General features: G+C 35.1%; 2 protein-coding genes across 2 annotated transcripts; both read left to right on the top strand.

The window, feature by feature from the left end:
• The first annotated feature begins 1,323 nt into the window (after positions 1–1,323).
• mmp17b (matrix metallopeptidase 17b) lies at positions 1,324–18,550 on the top strand. Its single transcript, XM_073820771.1, has 12 exons — positions 1,324–1,406; positions 5,151–5,369; positions 7,597–7,729; positions 7,826–7,979; positions 8,104–8,212; positions 8,301–8,478; positions 9,022–9,198; positions 9,294–9,420; positions 10,300–10,370; positions 14,074–14,223; positions 16,509–16,769; positions 17,475–18,550. Exons 2-12 carry the CDS (start codon positions 5,202–5,204, stop codon positions 17,813–17,815), a joined length of 1,869 nt encoding a protein of 622 aa, XP_073676872.1. The 5' UTR covers positions 1,324–1,406; positions 5,151–5,201; the 3' UTR covers positions 17,816–18,550.
• A 152-nt stretch (positions 18,551–18,702) lies between these two features.
• Positions 18,703–20,167, top strand: LOC141288610 (saxitoxin and tetrodotoxin-binding protein 1-like). Its single transcript, XM_073820773.1, has 6 exons — positions 18,703–18,910; positions 19,018–19,154; positions 19,250–19,314; positions 19,388–19,498; positions 19,613–19,717; positions 19,997–20,167. Exons 1-6 carry the CDS (start codon positions 18,794–18,796, stop codon positions 20,062–20,064), a joined length of 603 nt encoding a protein of 200 aa, XP_073676874.1. The 5' UTR covers positions 18,703–18,793; the 3' UTR covers positions 20,065–20,167.
• The last annotated feature ends 120 nt before the right edge of the window (positions 20,168–20,287 follow it).

The raw sequence follows: 20,287 nt of genomic DNA, 5'->3' as shown, positions 1-20,287 counted from the left end.
GGTAAGGAATTCCAGCGTTGTCCCTTGTGAGAGTGAAGTTGAGGCCCATGTCCTGGGTGCACAATGAATATCTGTATTGTGGAGTTCCTCGAATGGCATCTTAGTTGTCTTGGAGACAAGCAAGTTCACTTGGTCTTTTGTGGCTCTTGATCACTCTCTTTTTGAACACTCACATCCATTCACAGATAAACTTCCTGCCTTGTGCATCTTTCTAAAAATACAGTGAACACATCTGCCCCTCCAGGCCGCACTCTTTGACCTGCGGGTCAAAATCATCAGCAGGACAACAAGGCAATAATGCATCCTTTGCTCATTCTTTCTCTCTCTGGAAAGTGTTGTCAGATAACTAAAATGTACAATCAGCCATTTTAAAGCTATTAAAAGCTGTAATATCTCAATAAGATCGAGCACTGGTGGTGATAAGGTGATAAGGTTTTTTGGCAGTTGCAGTTCTCTTAGACAGGTTATTATATTCTGAGAAGTTTACCAGATCAGGAGGTCAAGTTACACTATAAACATTCAGCACACGCCTCAGTTGCCCTTGTAAGTATGCTTTTCCAATCTAGCTATTCCCTTGGGACTCCCCACAGTATTATCCAACGAAAAAGACAGATAGCCCATCTGGAAATGTGCTTTCTTTCTTGCTTTCTGCCTTGATACAAGTTTGAACAAGTTAACCCCTGCACAGAAATCCCAGGATTTAATTAATTTTATATGTGACATTTATATCACATATTTATTGAAATATTAAATACAGAAATTCTCAAAAAGAAGTCACAATCTGATATGTCATAGTACACCAAACAGCAACAATGCATTTAGCTAGATCTGTTCAAATCTTCGTTTTTAATTTTTTTAATCCTTTCGTTAAGAGGATTTAATCCCAACATATCCACAACTACACACAAGCTCAAAGATAAAGTGAAACCTAATCCGGCAGATTATTTAGATCTCACATTAAAGAATCCATATACAAATATGTAAATGTTCAGAATCACTTTAGTGTTTCATCCATTATTTAATAGCAGGTGATGAAATCTATGATACATTTGAGAATGAAGTATAGGAAATTTGACAGAGAGTGGATGGACGTGTGCAACTAAGCATGTCTCTAAATCTCCTCGCTGGATATAAAGAGGCTTTTTCACACTGGTATCTTCCAAGCAGAGAGAGAGAGTGACCAAATGCCGATGCACTTAGCAGGGATGGGTGGGTACGTTATTGAGGGGGGTATTAGGAGTCCATTGTGCGAGTGCAGTGGCAGAAGGAGAGGGAGTGTGTGTGTGTGTGTGTGGGGGGGGGGGGTTGTTGAGGAGATGAGAGGAACACATCTGTTCAGGAACAGAGAAGGAGGGCAAGCGGGACAGAGCAGACGAGTGCAAAAGACGGAAGAAGTTGTGGGGAAGGTAAGCATGTCCTATTTCTTTCTGTTTTGAATTAACTTCATCTTTAAACTAACTTTTTGCAAGTTTTCTTTGTTGTTGTCTGACTATCTTGAGTTTTTTTGATATAGGGGGAGATTAAAATGATTCTGGATTCTTTGTTATGTTTTATAAATTGTCTTTTCCCCCAATTATTGTGGTGTAAAATTTAGATGTTAAGTATAACATTTAGTTAAGTATAATATTTAGCTGAATGCTTTGAAATTTAGCCTCAAACATTTCTGACATGTTAACAGTCCTTACGTGCATCATTTGTATTTAAAACATAAGTCTGAAACAGAAACTATAAGTACAAAGACACTTGGACTGTATTAACAGTGTTGGGAAGTAACTAGTTACATGTAACGGAATTACGTAATTTAATTACAAAATAAATGTAATTTTTTGTAAAATTGTAATTAGTTACAGTTACTAAGAAAACATGTGTAATTAAATTACAGTTACTTCTGAAAAACGCCGATTACAAATGGGATTACATCTGAATTTTTTCACACACTCACCCCCACTTACAGATCTAATTGACTTCTTTCATAAATTGCAATTAAATTGACTGCTCTAAATTGAGACTCCATGTTTCTGGAGTTTAGACCACAGTTTGATCATTTTTGCTTGATAATTTTTCTTGGTGGAAGCGGAAGCTTTGTGTTTGGTATTCAGTATTATGTGGACAATTTCTTAATTCTGTCACCCTGGTATCGTGGACTCACTCTATTGTTTCATACAAACGTAGCTGCTGCCATTTTTTTTTTTTTTTTTTTTTGTACACTGTAATGGATTATAAGATAACTAAAAAACTAGTACTACTTCCTTAATTATGTATGTGGTGAAATGTTGTGTAAGAAAACTGGTAAGACTGCACTGTATACCTAAAATGTCTAATTTGAACTTGCCGTTTGCTAGCCACTGATTTCTTCATGGAAGCTTTGCGTTCAAATATTTCTCTCAGATCAGTGTTTCGTGTCTAATAATTTTGACCTAAACATTTAAATAATCTATGAAGCAGTTGTGTAATAAGTGGGATAATGTTGTTGATAATGTAGCCAGTTGTTACCGCAAAATAAAGATGTATATTATCCCTTACTTAATTCAAGTGATGAAGGATTTTGAAAGTCTGACAATAATCAATGTTGAGTGCTACTGTACGATTAACTTAAATGTTAAGTTAATGATTAACTTTAAATGTTTCAAAATGAATAACAGTTGAAAATATTCGAAATTTAGAAAAGTAATCAAAAAGTAATTCAACGTAATAAGTTACACTACTTTTATAAAGTAATTGAAAAGTTACACTACTTATTACATTTTAAATCAAGTAACTTGTAATCCTATTACATTTCCAAAGTAACCTTCCCAACACTGTGTATTAACATCATGTGATAATTGTAAATGATAACAGCAAATGATAAAGCTTTATAATGTATAGAATGCAGATATGTAATTTATGCCTATATGAGCCGTTCGTATAGAATTGGTACAAACTGCTGTCCCACAACCAAAAAGTACATTTAAAAAGCATTTTAAGTATTCAAATCTTAGATGTTTACTAAGATCCTTTTATTATCTATTGAAACCCACAATGGTATTTAATATATCAGTAAGCTTACTATATATAAAATCATCATTTAGTGGGTACTTGCAATTGCGAGGTGGCTGTCCCGAATCGTAAACGCCTAAATTTCAACTTATGAAAATGATTTAGAAACATATTTTCCATTGTTGTTTTTTTTTTCAAAGTGAAGGTCAAAAAAATATTTTCTTTGTAAATTATGAAACATTTTCATGTCACTACCGAAACAATGTATGATTTTTATATGTGTACATATAATATGTGTACAACATTTATATGTGTACAACTGTTCAGAACTGTGCTAGCTAACCATGTGCTGATAAGCATCTTTGAGTTAGGTTCAAAAGTATAAAAAAATTGTCCGAACCGAAACAGTCACGACTGAACCATTTGGTGAAGTTTTTTGGGGGGTGTTATCCCATAAAATTGTCACTACCATAACAGTCACGGCCGAAACATGTCATTATTGTTTCAGTAGTGACAAAAGGAAACACATAATCCTTTATTTGGGGAAGATAAACAAAATTTTAGTACAGTTATGAAAATTTTTGTATGTTTTATTAGTGTTTTAGTATGTAGGTTCTGTAATGTGATGTGGTCGCTACCAAAACATTACTGTCACAAATTTTATTTTTTGAGGAAAAAAATTCAGGAATGTTATCCATATAGTGGACTCTATGGTGCCTGCGTGCTTTAACTTCTAAAATGCAGTTTAAATGCAGCTTCTAAATGATCCCAGCCAAGGAAGAAGGGTCTTATCTACAGTATAGCTAAACTATCGGTTAATTTCTAAACAAAATGTACAATTTATATACTTTTTTTAACATCAAGATCTCTTCTTGTCTAGCTCTAGCTAACTCTCTGTATTCCAGTTCATGACAGTATGTCGAAAAACTCCCATCTGATTTTCTCCTCCAACTTTAAAATAGTCCTACATTGCTGTTTTACCTTTTTTGTAAAGGGTGTTTAACCCTCTTTGCGCGTTCACTTTGTAAACACTGGGTCTGGACTTCTGCAGCGATGTAGGACGATTTTGAAGTTGGAGGAGAAAATGAGATGGGAGTTGAGTTCACACGGAGTTAGACAAGATGATCATTTGGTTAAAAAGTATATAAATTGTAAATAAATAAATAACTGATTGTTTGGCTAGATAAGACCCTTCTTCCTCGACTGGGATTGTTTAGAGCCCTTTGAAGCTGCATTTTGGAAGTTCAAACTCGTGGGCACCACTGATGTCCACTATACGGAGAAAAATCCTTACATTTTTGCCTCAAAAAACAATTTCTTTACGACTGAAGAAAGAAAGACATAAACATCTTGAATGACAAGGGGGTGAGTAAATTATCTGTGAATGTTTGTTTTGGAAGTGAACTTCTCCTTTAAGGTTGAGAGATTGAATTGCATATCATAAATGACATGCCGATGCATTACGTTATTACATTTTATTGAGCGCCACAGTTATCCAGGTTCTCCCCTACTGTTTTTCTGTGATTGGGTCAGTGTCTCATCTCTCAGACACTAATGAATTCACATATTTACATGTGTCTTTTCTCCTTTTCCCGTCAGCATCCCTCCCTTTTCGTACACTGTCCTCTGTGTTTGTCCTCTAAGACTGGCAGTGTTTTCCTTTAATTCCATTATTCCATAACTCTTCTTTTCCATGCCCCTTTCCCCCATCCCTCCTCTACTCTTTCAACCTGCCGGCTCTCGTTTCTTTAATGAAATTGCACCTGCTAATTGAATTAAACCCTCACATCCTAGTCACATTCATTGTGCTTGTTCCCTTTTCCTTTAAACAAAACACATAAAACCTCTGTAGCCTCTTCATCCTTTTCTCTTTGATACTTATCATCTGCAATTCAATCATTCAGCTTTACAAGCAAAGCAGTCGGCAGTGTAGTGAAGTAAATTAGGACTGAAAGAAGTCCGCACTTTCATGAGACTACAGATTTAATTTATCATCTTATATAAAGTTTTTTTTTTTTTTAAATAAAATACAACACAATCTTGTATAATCACCCCCAAACTGTGTATTTAAAGTGCTGGTATCAATCCTACAATTCCTCAAGACAAAAGCAAAGATGACGTTATTGAAATCACTTGACTGAGGAGGACTGAGATTTACATATTTCTATCAACAGTATTGGTTTACAGTTCTACTATTCCAAGCGGATGATGTATATTTTCTCAGTATGATGGCAATATTTTGGACAGCGGTTGTCATCTCCATGTGTGGACATACAGTGGAGCTTTATGGAACAGCTGATCAAGATGCACTGCCAACCACTCTGGAAAGCAAGGTTACGTCTACTGTTTTACCCACCGTCTTACCTACGGAAGATGAGAGCATCAAACTTGTGGTGAGAATGTCTTTGGAAGATTTACATGATTTAGTGTTTCACCTGAATTTGGAAAAGATTTTTCAGTGTTGTAGTGTTTTATTAAAAGTCTACATTAAAATTGACACTATACGCTTCTTATTGTGCATGATTCATTTGTGCACATCTTCTAACAATATTTAGTTTACTTTCATAATTTTTAGGGAAACTGTAATCTGTTCTGTCCCTGAAACGAGTTTGTTTTTTCAGAACATCACATTTCCCATCACTAATTTGTTATAGAACTAAACAGGGTTGCAATGACATTTTTATAGTGCTTTCAAGTTCGATTTGAATACTTTGGAATCATGGAAATTTGGAATAATTTTGGAAACATAATTTACTACAATTTACTACTTTTACTACAATTCCAATAAATGCTTAGAAATGTCAAATTTGCAAATATACTGTTCAAAAGTTTGAGGCCAGTATGATTTTTTTTATGCTTTTGGAAGAAGTCTTTTTTTTTAGTTGATCAAAAAAAAAAACAGTACGTTTTGAAATATTGTATAAGTACAATTCAAAATAACTTGTCTTCTATCCACCTTATTTTTGCCGTTAATTTTCCAGCCATTACAGCGTCCAGCTATTTTTAAAACAACTCGTTTCACTGCTTGCTATTGCAAATTGTTGTGTCTTACCATATTATTTTAATGTATTATCTTAATTATGAGCACACTGGTTTGTAGAGCAAACAGTTTTACAGTTGACTTCATGTTGTTAATTTTCTCATTATTTCCCTGTCCAATTGCTACTCAAAAGTAGTCCAATCACAGTTAGTTGGAAAATGGCTATCAAAATCATGCCAAAATTGCGTTTCAGACCGGGGGGTCAAAACCTGCTTCCAGGAGAACTCCCCCCGAGGAAGAGATTTTGCTTGAACCTAGGGACTAAAAAACATCCTGTGGAAACAGTATAAAAGTATCCCAATTCTGCTGAAATAACACAAACTTGGCAACACTGGGTCACATAGTGCGCACAGAGGGTTTGCACGATTTAGTCAGTTACCCGGATGCGTGGTTATATTAGAGATACTCAGATGTAAACAACAGCATTGATTTCATGGTTAATATACTACTGAATACATTGTTCTGCTAATTTATTCTGTCTAAACCACATGGAAGCTGCGATATAGAGAAGAATTTAGTAAGCAAGATAGGGCACAATATTTTCATAAACAAAAGTTAGGTGAAGATAAGTATGAGCAGTATTAATTAAGATACCCTAATATTTCACCTACCTGATCGGAAATTGTATAATTATAAACACAAATGTTGTCGAGATTCTTGCAATGGAAATCCTGGTTTAGTTTGGCCAACCACAAACGCCCTCAGAGAGTTTTTTGCACCATTCTCCTTGATTTGTTATAACTTTTGGAACTTTATAGTACTCCAAATGTTTTTCCTGGTCCAACCGATTAGTATAGCCCAAAACATGACAATAATTCACCATTCTCAGTAGCAATAATCAGTAAAAATTTGCTCAAGTTCAGTGGCATTGTTTACATATAGTGCCGCCAAAAACACTATGTATATGTAATGAAATACATATTGATATCATTTTAATTTATTATAAAAACAGTATTTAAATATACTTAATATGTGTTCACTGGGGTGCTTATAATAAACCCACGTAACTGAGCAGAGAAATCTAGATATCTTACCTGACGCTGCTTAGCAGTTTTCGATTTGGCTCCCCTTATTCATTTTATTATTTCACTTAGATACACAAAGTGAAATGCGCAGCATGCGTAAGATTAGTGCGGAGATGGTAGCTCAGGTTGACCAAAAACACATGGAGAAGCGTTGGGATAATACAATATCAGCAGTCACAGACATTCTCTGAGGGCCAAAGTTCGCGGAAAAACAGTAACGTTGTGTCATATTCTTTGGAAAGCTAGTCTCGTCCAAATATTAGAGCATGTTTTGTGTAAATGTAATTTATTACAGTGATGGCAAAGCTGCATGTGTTAATTTGGTGCATTTATTATTATTATCAATGTTGAAAAGTTGAATGGTTATTGTGCTGCTTAATAATAATGTGGAAATTGTCACGTATTTTTTCCAGGAGTCTTTAATGAATTGAAAAGCTGACAAAACCCCCCTGAAATTGCATCCTTGCTAAATTAAGTATTAATTTCTTAAAAAAAAAAAAAACAATACTACTGTATTTAAATATAAATTTATGGTTTCATGCTTGTGTTTTGCAGGATTGGCTCACAAAGTACGGATACCTCCCACCCCCTGATCCCTCTACAGGTCAGTTACAGGCCTGGACAGCGGTCACTCAAGCAGTGAAGAAAATGCAGAGGTTTGCTGGTTTGGATGACACAGGAGTGTTAGGTATGAAAAACAATATGTCCCCCACCCTTTTAAAATCAAGTCTTATTTTATAACTCTTTTATTGTGCCTTCACCATTACTGTTGCCTTCCTGTCAGACGAACAGACTGTTCAACTGATGCAGACACCCCGGTGTTCACTTCCAGACGATGATGACCAAACCATTCAGACATTGGGACTAAACAGTGATATGCCAAACCAAAGGATGAAAAGAGCAGTTTCTACCTGGACAAGAAAAAATATAAACTGGAGGTTAGTCTGATTATTTTACCTGATTTTTTCCGTCCTGCTTTGACCTACTTAATGGTTAGTACACAGCATCACAGCAAAATAAAAACACCACAGCAAACGCTTCTTATTCTTTGTTTTCTGTCAGGTTGCGTTCTTATCCGGCGTCCTCTAAACTGTCCCGTGAAATGATTCGCTCCCTTGTGTACTATGCACTCAGAGTGTGGGCTGATCCAACATTACTTGAGTTTCATGAGGTTGTGGTTACTTTTAAAAACTCAGTGTTCCTGAATACATTTGTGTTCATGTAAATTCACAGATTATGTGTTGAACTAATTCAAATAGGTGCGAGGCCCAGAGGGGGCGGATCTCCAGATAGATTTCTTGCACGGTCCCCATGGAGATGGATATCCCTTTGATGGAGCAGGTGGATCTGTTGGCCATGCCTTCTTTCCGTCAGATCCAGACAGGGCAGGTGGAGTTCATTTGGATGCAGAGGAGGAATGGGCCTTCAGACAGCCAGGTAATTCTGCAAAACAATAAGGAATAATGCAAATTGTTATGATTCGTGCTGAACGAGACGAGACAGTAGACAAGATTCTAACAAACACGATATTTAATATTAATCTTCAAGAGGAACAAGGCAGGAACAGGCAGGAACACAGAGATCTTCACACACGTATACAACATTAAGGACCGACAAGAGACTGAAAACAAAGACTGACTTATAAAGGGTGATTACTGATTACAGACAGGTGAATGGAATCCGGGCAAACCAAATATCACAGAAAGACAGGGGGAGACAATGGAAGAAACCAAAAACAGATGACATAAACAGACATAACTGTGACACATATATAGACAGTCAAATAAACCTTAATTGCTTCAGTCCAGTAAGTTCATATTGCAATATTATAAGAATATAAACATTTACATTACATTAATGTCAGTACATTTAGAGGCCTTAGAAGTTTGCGTATAAAAAAATATAGTAGACCTTAAATATTCAATATCAGCTGGATTTCCAATATTGATGATAATTAAATGTGTGCACATTTCTACACAGCAACAGAGGGCACAGATCTGTTCACGGTGCTGGTGCACGAGCTTGGTCATGCCCTTGGACTGTCCCATTCATCAGCACGTCAATCTGTAATGCGCCCATACTATCAGGGGCCCCTAGGGGACCCGTTACACTTCAGCCTGGGACATCACGACCTTCAACACATCACAGCTATTTATGGTAACTGTCATTAAATGCCTTGTTTGGAATCTATGTTTGACAATTATAGAGGCTCAAAGTTTCTATTCTGTATGTGTGTCTATTTATGAATTTAGGTAAGAGGGGTAACCATGTTCCAACTGACAGACCTCTTCTTGTGACGGAGGCTCAATTGCGTCATCGACATGGAGGAATACACAAGCTCACACATATGTACAGACACGCTCACAGCCATCTGGACAGGTAAAGAAAAAAGGATCAGTTAAACCTTTTGAATTCAACATCAAAGCAAATTGAGTTTATATGTGACAACTGGACCACAAAACCAGTATATTGGTAGCAATAGCCAAAAATACATTTTATGGGTCAAAATTAATATTTTTCTTTTATGCCAAAAATCATTTGGATATTAAGTAAAGATCATGTTCCATGAAGACATTTTGTAAATTTCCTACTGTATATATATTAAAACATAATTTTTGATTAGTAATATGCATTGCTATGATCTTAATTTGGACAGCTTTAAAGACGATTTTCTCAATATTTTGATTTTTTTGCTCCCTCAGATTTCAGATTTTCAAATAGTTGTCCAATCCAAATATTGTCCTATACATCAATGGAAAGCTTATTTTATTCAGCTTTCAGATCATGTACAAATCTCAATTTTAAAAAAACTTATGACTGGTCTTGTGGTCCGAGGTCATATGTAGCCAAGAGTCATGTGGTGTATTCATGCTTTAACATAGAAAATAGTAACAAAGTAAATTCTGAAAAAGACAAACGATTTTTAAAGGAATAGTTCACCCAAAAATGAAAATTCTGTCATCATTTTGAAGAATGTTGGTAACCAAACAATTGCCGATAGCCATAGACCTTATTCCCCATACAGTGAAAGTCAGTGGTTACCAGCAACTGTTTGGTTACCAAGAGTCTTCAAAATATCTTCTTTTATGCTCAACAGAAGAAAGAAACTCATACATGTTTGGAACAACATGAAGACAAATAAATAATGACAGAATTTTTATTTTTGGGTGAACTATCCCTTTAAATATTCAAAGTCATGTTTATTCAATGCATTTTAATCAAGGAAAATTTTCATTTGAAATGTCTCTCTGTTTCAAGTTCTGTGGATCGCTGTAACACCAGTTTTGATGCAGTTGCCAAGATTCGAGGAGAGATCTTCTTCTTCAAAGGTAGATACTTGAAGCTTTTAATAAGGGGAGCTCGTCATATTAGTCATCTTGTTATTGGTCTACAACACTCTTTATCCATCCAGCCAGTGTCACCATGTACAGTCCCAGCCGGCACATGACCGACCTTCAACGTTGAAATTTGGTTGAAATAAGGTCAGTTGTTGTTTCAACAGTGAAACAATGTTGATGTGACGTTGAATGCTCAATGGTTGAAGATCAGTCAACACATGACCGAAATTCAACGTTGAAATTTGTTTGAAATTAGGTCGGTTGTTGTTTCAACGGTAAAACAACTTTAATAAAATTTTGAATGCTAAATGGTTATATATGCCTTCAAAAGCAAGTGTTTAAATTATAATATTAATAATAATAATAATTATTATTAACAAGGTTAACTTATAAATCAACATAAGATTCAGCATACAAAGAAATGTTTGCCTTTTAAATGATTATGAACATTATTATTTCATGAAACTTATTATAAAATGTAAGTGTATTTAAATATAATCATCACCAACAATAAAACTAAATACATTTCGCTACCACATGCTGAAACAATTCCTATTGGTTGTTTTGCCTTACTGCTTTGATCATGATTGGTTCATCTGGCTGTCATTCAGGAAACTGACAGGTGAAACTGCGCGCGCTGTTGTAATTTAAAAAAATTTGACCGTTACCGCATTTTCTAATGAGGCTGTGAGCTGCGTAGACTGTAAGAGCTGCTGCTTACCGAAATTTATCAGTTGGTCCCGAATTATTTGATATTTTCCTATTATATTTTTATTTTGAGCGTATTTGAATTGTGAGATCCCAAGGGAGAACAAAAACCGGAACACAGAGGAAATAGACGTGAGCTGCGAGTCCCTGAAAACATACAGCACTGGCTAAATCAGGTAAGACAATAAGTATTTATTATTACCTTTTAAAAAAATAGTACAAGAGTTTACAAATTGGTAAAAGACATATAAACTGCAGAAGTTAAATACTTGAGTGTTTGTTTGTGCTGCTTTATTATCACAGACAGCAAAAGTTAGAAGCTAATCGCATTTAGCGCGCTAGCAATATTAGCTCATCTGGTCGTATAACGTTATATATCTGGTGTTGTTGTGTGTTGCTAGTATTTGTTAATGTCTTTTAGAGATTCACATTTTTCGATATAAATGCCATGCATTACTGCAGATGTGTACTGCATTTTAATCCTATAATAACAGTCCCAAAGATGACATACTTTATCTTTCTTTTCTGAATATCATATAATGGCAAATATCTTTAATTAAAATTAATTAAGATTGTTTAAAGGAATGGTTTAAAACGAAAATAGCTTTTTAAGAAAATTTCAGTAAATCATTTATTCTTTCTCCTTGTAGAGTCATTAAGGATCCAGCTTTTTGGCAGTTTGGTAAGGAATTGTTCATCTGCTACTTTGCACTGTCAGTTCTGGTAGAGATTCATTGATCTTTTGTCATAAGTTTATGTAATGTAATACAAATGTACTCAATATGATTTTACTTGTTTCACTAAGTATACTGTTTTGTTAGAATTGTGAAAACCATGTTGTTTTAAACTTTAACCTGAATACGTCAAAATGTGTTTAATGAAGTGTTGTGCACTTTGTTTCCAACTCCACTGTTATTGGACTGTAAAGTAAAAATATTGTACAAGATTTTTTTGAATTGAGTGTTTTCAGTTAAAGATATTTAACAGTATTAACACTGGTATTTTATGAAATGTTATTTTTGGTGTCTTTGTTTATGCAGGACAGCACAGAAAGCACACAAGTCGAGGAGAGAGGAGGGGACAGCATCAGAAAGGACCTAGAGCTGGGACTCTTTCAAAGATCACCTGAAGCACAACCATGATATATGCACAAGGCTGTTGTTTTTATCAGAATTTGAAGAAACATTTTGGCTTAAAATAATAAATACATTTCATTTAAGATATTTCCTGCATAAAGAATTTTATGGCGATTGCTTTTTGATCCCTTCACCACGACATGGTTTCTGTTGCAGGTTCCATTCTCAAAGTCTTTTGCCCATTTGCATTGCACAAATGTACACATCTCTTATAATGAGACACATTTGTAAACCTGTTTTCACAGAACCATAGTTAACCACCAAATAAGAGATCAAGTGGTTTTAGTCAAAAAAGGTTTCTCTTGTGCAGCGCAAAATATGCATGTTATTGCTCAAAAACTTTTGAGTCTTTAACCTTCTGGGGTCTAGGAATTTGGAGAAGTTTAAACCCTGACATCTGTGTGTTTTTTTTTCAGTATCTGAAAAAAATACACTACGAGTCAAAAGTTTTTGAACAGTAAGGTTTTTTTTTATTATTATTAAATAATTTCCTTCTGCTTTATAATATTTGTGTTATTTAAAATAATATTTAATATTATTTAAAATATTTTAAAATGTAATTTATTCCTGTTACTCCAGTCATCAGTGTCACATGAACTTTTAGAAATCATCCTAATATGCTGTTCAGGAAACATTTATTATCAATATTTAAGCAGTAGATTTTTTTTCCTTCAGGATTCTTTGATGAATAGTAAGATCCAAAGATTAGCATTTACTTGAAATAAAAATCATTTGTAAAATTATATGCTATACTTCAAAACTTTTATTTAGCAAGGATGCTTTACATTGATCAAAAGTGATAATAACGACATTTATAATATTACAATAGATTTCTATATCAGATAAATTGTTTTATTTTCAGTTCATCAAAGCAAATCAAAGAATTCTACTGAGCTGTTTCCAACATTTTTCTGAGCAGCAAATCAGAATATTAGAATGATTTCTGAAGGTTAATGTGACTTGATCATGAGTAATGATACAAATTCTGCTTTGACATCACAGGATTAAATTACATTTTCAAATATCTTCAAATGAAAAACATTTTAAATAGTACAAATATATTATTTAATTTTTCTGTACTTTGGATTGGTGAGCAGAAGAGACTTTAAAAAACATTTGTTTTAATTTTACAGTGAGAAACTTCTGAGTGGTAGTGTATAATGTCTAAAGTCTGATTACTTTGTATTCATCACAAACTGGGCTACAATAACATGTGAGCAGAATTAATGTGTTTGTATTGTTTTTGGAAAATGTTTTCGACAGGTTTTTATTTTGATTTATACAGTGTATGTTTCCAAAATAAAACTTGTTTTATAATATTGATCATGTGTTAGTTTATTGAAGTTGACATTAAACCCATTGCTGCTAGCCATTTGTTTTTTAAATAATAAGTATGTACAGGGTTGATCTAAATGCAAACTGGTTGTAATTGAACGTACAGTTGTGTATTTACCGTTGCTGAAAGGTAAGTAAGACAGTGAAACTAAGTCGCTATTTCAACGGTGAATCAACGTCATAATATCAACGTTGAAATTTTTTGCAAATCCGAAAGGTTATTCACCGTTGATTCAACGTCGACAGATGACCATAACCCGAAAGGTAAAAGGGTGAAACAAAGTCGCAATTTCAATGGTGAATCAACGTTGTTACTTCCACGTTGAAAAGACGTCACAATATCAACGTTGAAAATTTTTGCAAATCCGAAAGGTTTTTCGCCGTTGATCCAACCATGGTACCTGACGTTGTTTCAACGGTGAATCAACGTTGAAATGCCGGCTGGGGTACAAAATATTTATTTATATTTCTCCTAATTTTTATGTCTTTCTTACCTTTCCTCGTGCATTTTGCAGGGCAGAACATGTGGAGAGTCAGCAGAGGCGGTCTTGTGTCAGTCAAGGCTGTTCCTGTACAGAGACTTTGGTCGGCTCTTCCTTCTTCTCTGCCTCCACTGCGAGCAGTTCTGGAAAGACACACGGATCATGCCATCATCTTTATCAGTGGTCAGTTTCCCAGCACAATCAAATCACAAACCCACATTTTTGTGCTGTTTTCAGCTGCAAAGAATAAAAATATGGCAGAGGCAAATTGGGTAAATTAATTGCAAAGTGTAAATAGTAAGATGTAGTTCAAATAGCAGAGTAGATCATGAGCCGCTTTTCCAATATCGGGCCGAACCGTTCTCAATGCGTAACCGTTCTGTTCCGTTCCGATCCGAGCCAGTCAGCACGGATACGGTTTGATTTTCCATTGCGGTCACTGATCTATAATAGAGAACTGGATTGCTCATGACGTCAAAAAAGTGAAGCCAACGCGCCGCCATATTAGTATTCCCTAGTATTCGCATACATTCCATTGAATGAATATGAAACTATATGATTTTATTAAGAAAACATCACATAACAAGTCAGTGTTTTTATATCTGAAGTCTCACTGTACATTTTCACAATGCAAACGTCCTAAGCATGCAAACGGTTAATGTTGGGAATTCCCTCTGCTTATTAAAAATGTACATAGCCTACATTACAGTCGCGTACATCAGATAAACAAACATCATACGATATCAGTACAGTTATTCACCGTTTGTCATTTTGTTGTTTATATTCGTACAGTAGACTAACTGCATGTTTCAACAATACTTAACAGTAACGTTATTCATTTTGAAGCAGGTAATGATTTGTTCGTTAAATTAATAATTAATTCAACATTCACAGCATTTTACTCATTTTACTTTACTTTTAATAGTTAATGTTAGTAAATCTATTTCAGACTCTTCAGATCACAAATTCTGTAATGATGTTGCTCAATCAGGCACATTAAAAATACACACCATGACTCGGAGAATATACCGCTGACTACAAATGGTACGGACTTAAAGACATAAGCTTTATTTCAAAGATTTGAACGAGCAATATAATAACAGAGACTTGTATTGTATTATTTACTGTATAATCGAATCAATTTTAGATACTAATACCAGATATATGGTACTGTGTATTATTTCCTGCATAATTAGGTACATAAAGAAATATATTTAGTGTTAGATCAGTTACCTCTTTCTGCAAGTGCGCAGCTGACACGCCCACCATAACGATTTCAATATATCGCTTATCCAGCCCGAAAAGACCATAAACATTCCAGAAAACATCTTAAGTAAAAATTAATTTACATACACATATTCTAAAAAATAATCCTGTGTGAAAGATACGCTTCAAATCTGGTGATTTTAGGTCAGCAATTTACATGTAACTCAATGGCGCTCTCTGCAGGTAGGGAATAGTAAGATGGCGGATCGAACACTTCCGGTGGCTTCACTCCCTAACGGCAGTTTAGAACGCAATGAGCAATCCAGTCATTATATAGATCAGTGATTGCGGTGCAGATAACGGAACTCTTTGGAATGTAAATACAAATGCGTCAGTCGTTGCCTTGGTAATGCAAGAGTAGGCAGCCCCACTGTTATTGTCCTTTTGGACGCGATATGTATGTTTGAGTTTTTTTATTTTTTCCCGGCACTGTTTTGAACTTTTCTTAATGCCCTTCTCTGCAAGACACTGCGCTATAATTAAAAAAAACTTTTTTGTTTCTCTTTGCACCCTCCAGCTGTTGTTGAATTTTTATTTCTGCCCAAATATCAATATTAGAGCAAATGTTTCATCCACAGACCAAAGTGTCTGAGCCATTTGTATTTCTATTTACCTTATCTGTTTACTGCGCACCCGCTTATCCATAGAGAAACTGGTAGCCAGGCAACAGAGTGGCGACGTCATGCACACACATTTTACCAGCCCGGCTCAGCACGGTTGTCTAACCGTGCTGAGAATTCCAGGCCGAGAACGGTTTGTAATCGTGCCATGCCATACCAGGCTCAGGTGGAAACACAACTGGAACTGTACCTGACCGTTCTAAGAGCTGTTCGGCATGATAATGGAAAAGCGGCTATGGTAGTAGCAATGCCAAGGTCATTGGTTTGATTTCCAGGGAATATATGAACTAATAAACTGTATGTGTCTATACATAGTTTCTGAGGCACGAGTTGTAAAAAGCACAGCTCTATTCTAAAAAAAGGGGGCATGAAGCAGCAGCTTATTTGGATTTAAAGAGGCATGCACGAAAACAACGTGTTTCTGCTTCCACTCAAAATGGGCATTTTCAAAATGATATAATAAAAGATCTGTTTTGTTTGTTTTTTAGCTGAAACTTCACAGAACATTCTGGGGACACCTGAGCCTAATATTAAATATTGTAAAAAGAGGCATAATAGATCTTCTTTAACCCTCATGTGCAGGTTCCCAGGTTTGGCTGTTTAAGGATCTGTCTCTCCAAGAGGGTTACCCTCAGCCTCTGTCTACTCTGGCTCCTGAGGAAACAGAAGAAGGGTGGCAAGGATTGCACTGGGACCCAAAGCAGGGTGTGGTGTGGGGGTCTGTGAGAGAGGATGGAGAGAAAGGAGAGGAAAGCAAAGTCTGGAGAGAGCTCATTGAAGAAGGAGTGAATGGAATCATCATGGAGAATGACGACGAGAGAGAAAGGACTGGAGACTTTAAGGGTGTGTTGCTAAGACCTACATCTAAAATATTTATACACTACCAGTCAAAAGTTTTTGAACAGTAAGATTTTTAATGTTTTTAATGAAGTCTCTTCTCACCAAGCCTGCATTTATTTGATCCAAAGCACAGCAAAAACAGTATTTAAAAATATCTATATTTTTACTATTTAAAATAACTGTTTTCTATTTGAATATATTTGAAAATGTAATTTATTCCTGTGTTTTCAAAGCTGAATTTTTAGCATCATTACTCCAGACACATGATCCTACGGAAACCAATCAAAAAACATTATTATTATGTTGAAAAAAGCTGAGTAGATCTTTTTCAGGGTTCTTTGATGAATAGAAAGTTCAGAAGAACAGCATTTATCTAAAATAGAAATCTTTTGTAACATTATAAATGTCTTTATCATCACTTTTGGTCAATTTAAAGTAACCTTACTAAATAAAAGTATTAATTTCTGAAAATCTAGCTTTGATTACAGGACTAAATTACATTTTAAAATATATACAAATAGATTTTCTTTATAAAATAGTAAAAATATTTCAAAATTGTACTGTTTTTGCTGTACTTTCGATCAAATAAATGCAGGCTTGGTAAGCAGAAGAGACTTCTTTAAAAAACCATACAGTTCAAAAACTTTTGACTGGTAATGTATGTGATGGTGTTTCAGAGCTCTACTGACTTTATTCTCTATCAATCAGGTTCAACCTACGTTTTCAAAGACAATTCCTATTGGAAATTTACTCACCCTGGCTCCGCCCCTGAAGAAGGATACCCTCGGCTTCTGGCCACTGATTGGTTGGACTGCCCTCAGCCTTCCTCTTACAGCCCAGACGACATCTCTTTGATCTCCAACTACGGTCAGCAGGAGCTTCGTGAGCAGAAAGGTCAAAGAATAATCGACCATATCAGGCACAAAGACAAAACCGAAAGGAATAAATGGGACTGTCCATGTCTAAACAGTGCAGTGACTCAAAGTGGAGCCATTTTACTACTGCCCACTTTATTTCTGATTACTGGGACTTGTTATCCATCACTTTAACTAAGTTTACACAGCCATACCCCAAAGTATTTTTTTTTCCATAGACTTTCAATCTCTGACCAAAGGAAGTTACTAAAATAGTTGGTAAAAATATTTCTAACAACCAATAAACTGAGATTAAATTTTGTTGTTTTACATACAAGAACTATGGTGTTCTCACATGCAGTTTTACCTAATAACTGACTTTGTCAATTCCTGTTTTAGTTAGGTTGGCTATCCTTCATAACAAACCTTATGTAGCATAAAACAAACATCAACAAATGACCTGATGTTAATGATTTACAGTTCACAGAATCTGTCAGCTCACTAATGACAGCAAATAATATTGTGCTAGAGTTTAAAAGTATGATATATACATACAGTATTTTCATTATGAAGATGCAAATGTCATAAAATGGGTTGCAAAATGCAATTTTCCCCTCATTAAAATAGTTTGAGAATTTAGATTCATCATAAAGTGCACAGAAAAATGACTCCGTTAATAAACCTGGGAAATACCAATGTACTAGCGACCAGATGGAAGGCTGGTCAAATAACGACAAATTAAAAAAAGTAAAGTGTCATTTACAGAACAAACTGTATTATAATAAAATAAAAATGAAAATGCAGTGTAAATTTGATTTAATATATTTTATGGATACTATTGTTATTATTATTAATATATTTTATAAATGTTATTTTTCTTTGTCAGTTTTCCTTGTTCCTAAAGACTGTACCAATAAAAGAAAAATAACATTATTTCATTCCACAATTACTTGCATGTTGTGTCAACTCAGGAATTTCCAGACCTTAAAGTCCACAATTTTACCCATTTAATTCATTTCAGTTTACCGGCACTGGCATTACAAAAAAAGCAAACTGTTACATCACTTCAGAACATCCAGATGCTAATGTGATAAGCTGTTCTACAGTATATAAAGTACTTGTTCCTCAGGTTATGCAGCATAATCATCTGAAATCCTCTTCTGAAGTTCTACAATGGCTACTTCTGTGGTCTTGACTGCTCTTCTGGGCCTGTTTAGTTTAAGTCAGGCATCTCTGCCACACTGTAAGGAGCTCATAACACCGTTAACCCTGGAGGATGACGCTAAAAGTGTAAGTGCATTATTAATATATTTTAAAGCAAGTATTCTTTTATAGTAAATTAACGCTACTGGAGCTTATATAAGGAGCGTGAATTTCACAACTTCTTTTCTAAACAGATCATGGGTAAATGGATCTTCCTTGAAGGCATAGCTGATCACCACTTATTTACAGATATCTTGAAGACTGTAAACAGCTCATGGGTGGAGTTTGGCACTCTTGCAAACAATTTAACCCTCAGTCAAGGGAACATGCTGTAAGACTGTCCTGTTTATTACATTTTGCTAAACTGAATTAATTTCATCAATATGACGCCCAGCATTCTGAATCTGATATCTCTCTCCCTCTCAGAAAAGGAAAGTGTGAATTTAGCACTTTCAACTCAACTCTTAAGGATAGTACTTTTTATGTCAATGGTAAGTTAACAAAAGCTAATGTATTTGAGCTAAAACACATGAGTTCTGAGAACTAATCAATGTTATGCTGCAGAGAACGGCACAATAACCGAAGGCAAGTTCTTGCCGTCCTGTCCTGAATGTCTCACCATGAGCTTCATCAGCCAATTCAAAAATGAGACCATACGGTCTCTGTACTTTTTCAGTAAGTCACAAAATCCATAGGCACAGATGAAGACACATCACATTAAAATGATATATTCCATGACCAATTGTGATGTAGAAAAAGCATTCATTTAATTCTTCTTTGCTCCTGCAGAGAGAATGAGCGACCAAACCGAGTCTGACATGGACACATACTGGAAGCAAGCTGAGTGTCTTGGATTCAAAAGGGAAACACAGTACTCCTATGATGGAGTAACAGGTCAGTTTGGGTTTCAATTGCTTGGAGTTTTCATTGAAAGCCACATTTATTAGTTTTGATGTAGAGAACCAGAAAACAGCTCCTGGTCCTGTGAGATTCAATATCACTTTTTAAAAAATGATTTCAGATACAGAAGTTACAGATATAAATCTCACAAATCTGTCAAGAACATGTCCAGGTCATAATTTAACACCAAAATCAAAGAGAAATCAGAATTAGGTGACACTAAATTAAGTGCAAAAGCAATTCACATTAATTCATCTTCTTTTCTTATTGCAGAATTCTGTCAGGTGGTCAAGGACGGCTCGTCTGACCAGAAGCCAAGTTTGGACAAATCAGAGCAATAATACATGCATGCATGAAACCTTTTTTGCAATCAAATTTGTTAGAACCACCATGGCAAGAAAAACAATGTTTGAAATTGAATAAAGAATCTTTGTTATTCGTCAATGTGTTTGTGTGTTTTAATAAGTGGTGATAACAAAAATTCACATTCATACCCGTTGGAATGTGACTATGTGGGTAGGATCAGTATATTTTGGCATTGTCCTCATTGCTAAAGGCTCAAAG

This window comes from Garra rufa, chromosome 16 (genome assembly GCF_049309525.1).
Source record: "Garra rufa chromosome 16, GarRuf1.0, whole genome shotgun sequence".
Classification (NCBI taxonomy): Eukaryota; Metazoa; Chordata; class Actinopteri; order Cypriniformes; family Cyprinidae; genus Garra; species Garra rufa.
The sequence above is the reverse complement of the archived record's forward strand: the minus strand, read 5'-3'. Positions and strand labels throughout refer to the sequence as shown.

Excerpts from the sequence above, each read along its gene's own strand:
- mmp17b (XM_073820771.1), top strand. The coding sequence starts at position 5,202 with ATGATGGCAATATTTTGGACAGCGGTTGTCATCTCCATGTGTGGACAT. Across the intron at positions 9,199-9,293 it reads ACACATCACAGCTATTTATG|GTAAGAGGGGTAACCATGTT; the intron begins GTAACTGTCATT and ends TTATGAATTTAG. Across the intron at positions 9,421-10,299 it reads GCTCACAGCCATCTGGACAG|TTCTGTGGATCGCTGTAACA; the intron begins GTAAAGAAAAAA and ends CTCTGTTTCAAG.
- LOC141288610 (XM_073820773.1), top strand. The coding sequence starts at position 18,794 with ATGGCTACTTCTGTGGTCTTGACTGCTCTTCTGGGCCTGTTTAGTTTA. Across the intron at positions 19,315-19,387 it reads TAGTACTTTTTATGTCAATG|AGAACGGCACAATAACCGAA; the intron begins GTAAGTTAACAA and ends GTTATGCTGCAG. Across the intron at positions 19,718-19,996 it reads CTCCTATGATGGAGTAACAG|AATTCTGTCAGGTGGTCAAG; the intron begins GTCAGTTTGGGT and ends TTCTTATTGCAG.